Below are 9,799 nucleotides of genomic sequence, written 5' to 3'. Positions count from 1 at the left end.
CCAGGCAAAGATGACAGCGTGTTGCTGCCACACATGCCATATTGTCTCATTCAGCTCTGTGATTGGCTGAAACTGTGGGAACCTTCATGCAACCAAAGACCCACATTTCTAAATGAGATGTTGGACTGTAAGTCGGAGAAATGAATTCAGAAGGGATCAGGAGCTCACTGTAGAGACCTCTACTGCACAGATCTAACATGACAATTACAACCACAACAGCCGTTTTCAAAAAGCACCTCACTCTGAACCAAAAGTTAGGTTGACAAACTGTAAGAAGTTATTTATTTATTCTGTCTATTTTGTAGTAACATATCCATCCTTGCTGACAACTGCAGAAATAAATGAAGAGCAGCAATTAGCATCTATTGTTCAGAGTTTCTCAAACAGCTGACAAAGTTCTGGTCAGAACCTTTGATCTGAACTCAATACTTCTAACCAACATCAATAAAGGAAAGTATCCATTAGCCATAGCCCGAAAAATCATCATATATTAATATTGTCAATATTGACACCACCACTAAAGAGTCCAGCACATGTAAGAAGCTTAAAACACAACATACTTATGGTTTTGAATGATCAAATTCATATTCCTTTTTTTTTCTGAATAAAAGAAAGTACGTTACTCTAGATTATGCTAGTGTTGCATCTGATTTCGAGATACTGTTGCTATTTCTTGTTCTATGAATGGTAATACACTCAAATTTGTAAGGTGCTTTTACAATTCTGGGGGTTCCAAACCATTTTACAATACAATCAGTCATGTATTCATAGAAACATTCACACTGTGAGGGCTCTGAGTTACTTCTTGCTCTATGTAAACTTCACTGTTAAAATAAAATAAGCTGCAGCAATCAACCATTTATTTTAATAAATATTTTTTTAACATTCTTCATATTACAAAATGAAGCAACAGTGCACATCTAAAATATTTTTGATATACGTTTCTATTTTAGATTTATATCAACAGCTTCCTGAAAGTTATTCACAGCCTCATGGCAACACATTGTACAATGAGAACTTTTCATTTATTGGCTGTCATGTTAAAAGTTAAGTAAGATTTATCCAAAATCGGATCATAATCCTTGTATACATTCAAAGACTCTAGATGCAACTTCCCCAGGAGGACAGCATCTTTTTTTATACATTACTGGATTGTATTAGTTTTTACAAAAACAAGGCTAAAAAAACCCTGATCTTTCTATAACTTCTTTTTCATGGAAATTCAGCTTTCCTACTAGTCCACAGGCAGAAGGTAAAGGTCACTCTTGACAAACTTCAGCAGCATTAGTACAAGCACAAAACCTTTAAACATTGTTAAAGTTGACCATTGCAGTGTTTTTTTTTCCTAATGTAAAATGCTAGCTTTAAAAAGTTTAAAATTTTGGTAAGATATAAGAGATGATTATACCTGAATAATAACAATAAAAAATAGTACATCTAACTTATCTGATCCATGTTTGTACAGTACAATTATTGGACATTGTCTCTTAATATTAATACTACTACTGATAATAATTGTGTGTAACTTTAGTCTTGGTTAAACATTTAAGGCTGTAATAAATTGCTTCTTTTTAACTATTCCTTCACAATTTCAACGCAAAATCACTTGAAACTGCCATCCCAACTAGTTTTAATGTGGATTCGCCTTCATAATAATATTTTCTCCCATTTGTTTGTGTGCTGCGGTGCTATCTACACAAAGGTTCACTCAGGTTTCCTATTTTCCCTCCTCTGAGCCAGCACGGCTCCCTGCACAAGGCTGGCTGTGCCCCAGTCACACGCCCTCCTCTTTCACTGCTGCTGGGAGCTGCTGCGACACACGGCTTCCCACACTTCTGTATGCGGCCGACTCAGCCACACACACAATGGAAGTGTGTCTGGTGCCAACAAAGCCTGAGGAGCCGTTCTCAGGCAAGGAGAGCATAAGAGGCCACTCCACCAACAAACCATCTGCTTTGGCTGCAGTTCACTGCTGGGAAGCTCAGTGGGAAAATAATACATAAAAACTGAAACTGCCATTCAGAAATATGCGGCCTATGTTTTTTCATAAAAAAAAAAAAGTTTGAGAAATGCTATGCATCACTTCAATAAGATTGTATTATTCAAAGAGCATATGTTTTCTACATAGCTATCATTTCTACCATTTGTTAATCATTTCTACAGTTAACAGTTTGCCTGGTTCTTATCCTAAGAATTTTATTTTTCACTTGTTTCTTTATATAGTGTCTGTGTTTTTTGTTTAAAGGTCAAAGTCCAGGTTTAAAAATCACTGAAGGAAACAAAATTTTCCCGTGTCACTCTCATGGAAAACACTTTCCCACTGACCTTGCTGATGAGTGGCATGCAGATAAAGCATCCCACCTGTTCTCCATGACAGCCATTAAATTCAGCCTATTGTCTGGAGCTATGAAGCTTCTGATTGGCCAAACAGCAGAGAGAGCATCAGATCGACAGCATAAATGCCGAGCAGAGATGCATAGGAAATCACAGCGATCATCTGAGCCTTTGCAGACAACTGAAGAACTTCCCAACAGAAGAAACAACCCTTGAACATGGCTCTTTACACAGATCTCGCTCTTCAGGACACCATGAAGGAGGAACTCTTCAGGTGAGACAAACTTTTACTTTCTATAACCTGCAAATGTTCAGTTAAACATGGGTTTTTCACCTTTATTCTGCAAAAGTCATTTTCTTAGACTGATGAAAATACTAATAAAAATGTAATTTTGTTTCTCTCAGATGCAAGCTTCACTCGCTGGAGAGGAAATGCTGCACAGGAGTGGAGAAGCTGAAGGCTCTTATTGAGGTCCACCTGCAGAACGGATTCCCTGTTTCAGAAATCTTGGAGAAAACAAAGTCCTTCTTGACCCTGAGGAAAGCCCTGCTGTCTCTCAACGGCTACTCCAAGTACTCCAGAGACATTTTGCGTCTGTTTCCCGATGCAGAGGATGATGTGACTCCACTGTGCTATTAACAAGAATGGACTACAGAATATCATCAAAGCTGGACTGAGGCTGGTTCATTTTCAAGAACTGCAATTTTGCGGTTTCAAAAAAGACATATATTTGTAATAAAATTCTGCTCAGCTGAAAGAAATGTGTCACAAGAAGAGATTAAGTATGGACGTTTCAGGAATTTTGTAGAACAGTTTAAGATGTTAATTGCAAAAAAAAAACAAAAAAAACGGTCTCATCTTTTATCACTGGATTTTGTTGTAGTTTAAACTGTTGCCAGAATAAGATTTTTGGATATAAAGTCACAGTTTAGTGATTATTAACTGTGTAATATCCAACAACTTACTGATGTTGTGCTGCTAAATGAGATTTATTAGAGACGTCCGGTCTCTTATCTATGCAATGATTACTTTCTTTTTATTGATAAGTAACATTTTTATCTCATTAGAATATTTTTTATCTGTTCAACTTGAGCATGTTGTAACACTGCCAAATGGTGCCATTTTAACTGACTGCTGTGAAAATACCGACTAGTTAAACACTGTGTGACAACACACTGCATGTATATTTCTGCCTTGATTCAAGGTATTGTGTGTGTGATATCCTTAAAAGCCAACCTTTCTTCTGAAAAGGGATTCAATTTTTCTTTGTATGCTGTGTATGCATATTTTTTATTTTATTCATTTTTGTTTGTATTCATCCAAAGTGGATTTTAAGTTTTTTGTGTTGTTGCATACTTCAGGTAAATAAATATCTAAAGATTAAAGTCTTGTCTTGTGCATGTTTTCAGACTCTTTTAAATTAAACCCATTTTTCAGTTATCAAATATTTTACGATACTACCAACTAGTATAACGTGGCACTTTTGAATTATAACTGGATTCAAATGTACTTTAAGCTATTACATTTGAATTATCTGTATTTTTTATTTATTTATTTATTTTTTTTTGATGAATTGCATGTTAGACACCAGCTTGGTTAACCAACATTTGCTCCACTGGATTGAAGAGCAAGCCCAAGCTGATCCCACAAGTGTTTGGGTTGAGGTCAAGATTTCCAACAGATTATTCTATCTAGCTCACAAAACCATTCTCTGCGAGGGTGAGTACTGATATTGCAGAGGATTGAGATTTGTGCCAGGGAGGCGATAAAAGGGATTTTTCATCTTAATTTCTTTCATCATTGTAATTGCTCTCAATGACGAAAAGCCTTGTGACAAAGATACCAACACACTTCCTTCACCAAAAACATTTTGGCAATGGAAGTCATGTTTTTGAAAGTTTTTCCAGTGACACAATAATTTCACAAACAAATTGTCCTACATTTTCCTAACATTTGCCACCACTTAAAGGAAATAACACTGTATTGGATGTGTTGCCAAAAACTGTTGTTACCATAAAGACACAAATGCCTCTCACTTTTGGATTGAGTTTATATAAAAGGATAAGTGTGGTGCCTATTAGAGCACTGTTGTTGAGGGATAACACTGTTTAAGTAGTGATAAATTGTCAGCATGATATAATATAAACCACATGACTGAAGAGCTACAAATAAATGTTTAGTGGATTTTATAGCCATACACTCCATACTTTTAGACATTATGCAAGACATAAATTTAATCTTTGTTTCCTACTTTATGTTCTGATATTTTCCAACTTAAACATTTTAAAAGCTTAAAATATAGAAATACAGCATCCAATTAATGCATTCAATAGCTGAAAAGAAGAAAAAAAGCCTTGGCATAAACAAAACATAATAAAAAAAAAAAAATAAAAAAAAACTTTTCAAGTCTCTCAAAGGCCTATATTTTATAAATGCATGTTATTTTTTAACTAATAATGAACCAAACCCAAGTAATGAGCTTGAACATGGTATAGTTGCTGGAGGCGTTGTTATATCAGAATAAGGGGCACTAAATAAATGTATCGTATTTTCACACTTTTAAAAAATAAAGTCATGCAACTTTTTTTTTCCTTTTTCTTTTTGACATTTGGATGAGGGATTAAAATATGCTTACATTTTTTAATTTGCATGAAATGTTTTATTCAAATTTGAATCAGAATATTTTAATAAAATATGAAAAAGCATGTCATTTTAATTACCCATCAGCCTGCTTTCTGTTAATTAAAACCAAAGCACTTTAATAATAAGCAGTGAGAAACCCAGACCTTAAAGTTAATGAATACTGCAAAGTCTGATGTAAAATATTAAATAATCAAGAAAAGCCCATCAGTTGTAGAATTAGAACAAATGTACTTATTCATTGTCAGCATTGTGAAACATTGATAACATAATCTGTCCTCTGGCTCATTGTGCTTCATATTATTATTTGCTAACTACTTATACTACAGTCAGACTGTTATCACTATTATTACTGAGGCATTTGACTTACAAAGATTTTTCCCTTATTTTTTTATAAACCAAAGCCTCCAACACTAAATATTCTTGATTTCAAACAGTCACATATCTGCTAAAAATGAGTCGAGCAAATGTTTTTTCTGATTGTTTTATTGCGCATCACTTGGTTTGAAGAGATACATTCATTGTGAGACATTTTCCAAATATTGATTCCTTCCTTGAAGGTATGGGTGCTGTCACTCACAGAGTTATAAAGCAGCACATTAGTCTTGAATCTCATCTGCTTAACAGAAAAAGCATGAAATTAAGATTTTTTTAAAACCAATGAGGCCAGATCAATCAGAAGAAAATGTGGAAAACACATATAAATCTGAAACATGTTAAAACATGAACATAAAACTGTCCCCAAAATGGAACAAATCATACAAACATACATGGTTGTCATCACTGCCAACATTATACGAGTACTTACATTGAGAATAATGTTGTTTACATCACAGAATTAGACTATGAACTTACACGTTTGTCACTGTTTCATAAACAAAATAACAGAATTTCTTGTTGAAGAAAAAACATTTTCTAGCCTTTACAAAAGGCAACACAAACCACCTTGATACAGGCAATGACTTTTAGATATAAGAAAAGAATAAGTGAGTAGAAGTACAGAAACTTTGAATTCCAGGGCGCAAGTCCTACGTTTTTACCACGGCCTCCAGAGGGAGCTGTTGGCTGGGCTCTTTTTCTTAATAGAGGCCTGGATTGTGGAGTTCATAGGAAAACTGTCTTTCAGGTTCCTCTCAGAGGAAGACTGCAGCTTGTTCATGTGGTTCAGCAGTCTTCTTTGGGACTGTGTCTTCAGATCATCTTTGGACAGGAAGTGCACCACCTCTTGGAAACATCTCGAGTAGCCCTGATCAGCAGCTCCTGCATCCAAATGTGGATGCTGCTGCTGCTGCTGAAGCCGTCTCAGGAAGCAAACCGTCATCTCCAGGATGTCTGCTTTCTCCAGCTTGGAGTCTGGCTGCTGTTTGAGGAACTCTGGACCCAGGAGAGACTTGAGCTGCTCGATGCTGCTGTTGATTCGCTCTCTGCGCAACTTTTCCACCAGAGGCTTTCTGAGCTGCAGAAACGAGGACTTAGCATTAGCGAACTTAATCTGCATGCAGCAAATGTCACTAATGCTCATAAAAGATTATTATTTTTTCAGGATTTTTATATTTACCTTGTGGTTCAGAGTCAGATGCTCCTGTGAGTTGGTCATTGCTGCAGGGATTGTAGGTGCCATTGTTGGATCTCAGTGCTAGAGGTCTCAGTAGAGAGAATCTGATCTCTGAGGCTGCAGCCCTCCTTTATATAGCCACAAATCTACATATGAATGTGTGGGTCTTGCTTTGCCCAGAGTTTCTCACAGTCTTGGCCAATCAGAGGGAGCAATGAGACAATAAAGGATGCAAAATGCTGAATGGTATTATTGCCTTGAGGATAATGGTTTGATCTCAGGGGAGCCACAGGAGCACTGAAGGGGAAGAACGTACAAAGCGCTGTTTGAATCTGGGAAAGTGGTGACCCCAGAGTGTGTGGAGAGCTGCTTCTTGTTGCTGGGATCAATGACTTTGACTGAGCACACGCTCATCGTCCCATCGCACTCAGCCGAAACCGACAAGGAATAGTAGATCACATTTTGTTGATTATAATCTGTACATTTTTTTAACAGAAATGTTTGGGGGGGGGGAGGGGGTTCCATTGAATGTCTTACATCATATATACTCTCCTTAGCAGAGTATTGTGTATCATGACTTGGATCAGTCACAAATGAGAAATTATTTTTCAAAATATTTTTTGGGACATTTCTGCTCATATGGACAGTCCAGAAATAGTTCCCTTTCATCCATCCATCAAAATAACTCCCAGGAATTCAATGGGAACAATCTGAAGCTAAGAGAAAGGGAAAAGAGCTTTTGAATGTTCATTAATCCTTAGGATGTCTGCATTCCTCATCGACATTTTACAAAAGCTCAGTAGTGACGAGTCCGGATGACAGGAATTTCCATTCAGAGGAAGAAGGACAAAACTCGTAAACTGACTCCATAATTAATGTGATGCGCAACCAGACACACTTCTTTTGTTCTTGGGCGTAGTAAATGGACAGAGTGTGGGAAACCAGAGAAAACTCACTCACAGAGCCCCTGTGGGACAATAGATGCCGACTAGACAAAGATGTCTGTGAAAGGAGGGGATGAATTTTTTACTGGTGAATCGTAAAAGGTTACATATTTTACTCAGCAAGGCTGGGAATATGCTTACCTAGGTGTTGTAGCATCAACATCACAAAGACATTTTTTGTCGGTTTTAAAAAATTGTCTTCTTGAATATCCAAAATAAGATTAAATCTTAAAATATAATATTTTAGCCAAAGGTGAACATTCATTTTATTTCAAGTTGCAGGACGTGTTATTCAACCACGTTTGTTTGAAAATGCTTCCTTATAAATTTCCCAAACACTTAACATCTGCATACAGGAGAAAAAAAGTCCCATGCATTCTTTTGTCTATTTGATCTTTTAGAACAACTCACAAATAATAAAAATATAAGAGTTTAATTTCCTCTTCTGTAAATAATATAAGCAATAATAATTTTGTTACCTTGAGAAAAACATTAGTTGCTCAGAAGTCTGGACCTAATCTTACAAAACCATGAAACTTCAGAGTTTAATATTCTTGCTTGTTGCCTCATTATAAAGTACTTGTTACACTCCAGCCAAAATATTTATGCTTATTTCTGTCATTCTCTCATCCTCATTGAAAGAACTACCTAAACAACAAACATTACCCTGGGGGATGAGCCAGGAGCTGCTTGTGTGAGGAAGAATTAGCATTTAACAAGGCACATGTCCATTGTTGAGCGGGAGCTCCTTGAATGGAGCAAGTGTGGGAAAGCTGTGAGGAGCAGAGTCACAGTTCAGCATGATTAGCATCCTCGGCCCCACCAGCACCTGACTATTCTACAAGGGGAGTTGGCACACTTCAGGGGAAAGCGTCTTTCACCACTGTTTCTATTTTCTTACTTTTTCTCGTTGCTGCCAACCTTGTAACTTTTGGCAACTTCATTTCCACTCTATGCAAGAGTCATTATTGAGCTGTAAAGTCTTTTTTATATGTATTTTCACTAATGGATGGCAACATTTCAAGGCTCCTTGAAAGGCTCCTTTATAACATGGTGTGTAAACATTTTTGCTGAACAGTCTGACAAAAACCTACTTTTGTGTTATTTAAAAAAAAGTCTTTGAATCTATTGTCAGCATAATATAATTGTGCTGGAACCCAGATTTCCTTGACCCACTGCGTATTACTTTCCATTCTACAATACTATGAACTGTAATGCCAATGTGTATTTACTCTAAACTACATCAACCCAAGTTCAACATCAAAAGTAAAATGTAAATAAAATACATCATTATGACATAATGGAAATTAATAAGATTTGGGGTGTGTTCCAACACAGGTGGGATATCAAGGAGAATTAATCCAAACTAAAAATTAAGAACATCGAATATCACAGTCCGGCAAAATGGTTCCCTTTTAAATTCATTTCAGAGCTTGACCATTTATAGTCAGGTATTTCACTGAAATAAGCAAACTTGTTGCAAGCCTGATAGTATAGCTTGTGTTTGTTGTAACTCAATAACACAAATGGTCGCTTTACTTGACAACAAGCATAAAAGTAATATACGTGCTTTAGTTTACTCACAACAAATCCCAGAGGGATGGATGAGGCCTTGTCCATGACCACCAGGTAACACTCAACAGCTCAGTTGGAATTTGCTTCACCATTATCTACATGGAGTACACTGGCAAAACTCGGCCATTCAATCCACAACAGAAAGGTCCACAGAGTTCCTCTCCGTCCACTGTGTGATAAAAAATCTGTTTAGCATAGCTGGCTAAGGATAATAAATACAGTTACCAATAGCTCGAGCAAAAATGCTAAATGCTAACTCGCGATTAGCATCATTCATGAACTTCCAGCACACAAATCCTTGACAAGTACTCACTCATCGAAAGTTAAGCAATCCAGAACAAAAATGTAAATTCTGCATCGACTGGTATTTCATGACCAGTTCTCCTTGGCTTAGCTCTTTCAGACTCCTTCTGGCACTCAAATGAAAGAGGCTAAAATGACCTTTCACCTCCCTCACATAGGTCCAGTCTTCACACATTTTTTTTTAGATGGGTGAAATAACCCGCATTTTTACCCAAGATAAAAAAAAAACATCTTTGGTGACTTGGAGTATTTTAAAACTATTTATGAATTATTTTAACTAGATTTTCTTATAATTGTAACCCTAATTACAGCATTTGTACTTGTTTTAGCACATCAACAATTTCTGACTCCGGTAATAGTATTGCAGCGTCCTTACTCTGAAATTAATATTTTAGTCAGGGCTGATACATTTAGATTATAAACCATTATTTTCTATTCCAATTCAAT

General features: G+C 36.4%; 1 protein-coding gene across 2 annotated transcripts; it reads right to left on the bottom strand.

Moving 5' to 3' along the window:
- Positions 1 to 5,443: 5,443 nt before the first annotated feature.
- LOC103134671 (transcription factor HES-5-like) lies at positions 5,444 to 9,471 on the bottom strand. 2 transcript variants are annotated; one of them, XM_007547038.2, is made up of 4 exons: positions 9,363 to 9,471; positions 9,059 to 9,218; positions 6,534 to 6,827; positions 5,444 to 6,431 (listed from the first exon to the last, which is right to left on the bottom strand). In XM_007547038.2, exons 3-4 carry the CDS (start codon positions 6,594 to 6,596, stop codon positions 6,012 to 6,014), a joined length of 483 nt encoding a protein of 160 aa, XP_007547100.1. In that variant the 5' UTR covers positions 6,597 to 6,827; positions 9,059 to 9,218; positions 9,363 to 9,471; the 3' UTR covers positions 5,444 to 6,011. The 2 variants fall into 2 exon arrangements, with proteins under 2 accessions (XP_007547100.1, XP_007547101.1); XM_007547039.2 differs by having other exon boundaries at positions 9,062 to 9,218.
- Between the last annotated feature and the right edge of the window lie 328 nt (positions 9,472 to 9,799).

This window comes from Poecilia formosa, unplaced genomic scaffold, assembly GCF_000485575.1.
Source record: "Poecilia formosa unplaced genomic scaffold, Poecilia_formosa-5.1.2 Scaffold18, whole genome shotgun sequence".
NCBI lineage: Eukaryota > Metazoa > Chordata > Actinopteri > Cyprinodontiformes > Poeciliidae > Poecilia > Poecilia formosa.
The sequence above is the reverse complement of the archived record's forward strand: the minus strand, read 5'-3'. Positions and strand labels throughout refer to the sequence as shown.

What these genes read in the sequence shown, in the direction of transcription:
- LOC103134671 (XM_007547038.2), bottom strand. Translation starts at nt 6,596, where the DNA reads ATGGCACCTACAATCCCTGCAGCAATGACCAACTCACAGGAGCATCTG. An exon ending in ATCTGACTCTGAACCACAAG is followed by an intron (nt 6,432 to 6,533) that starts GTAAATATAAAA and finishes TCGTTTCTGCAG; the next exon opens with CTCAGAAAGCCTCTGGTGGA.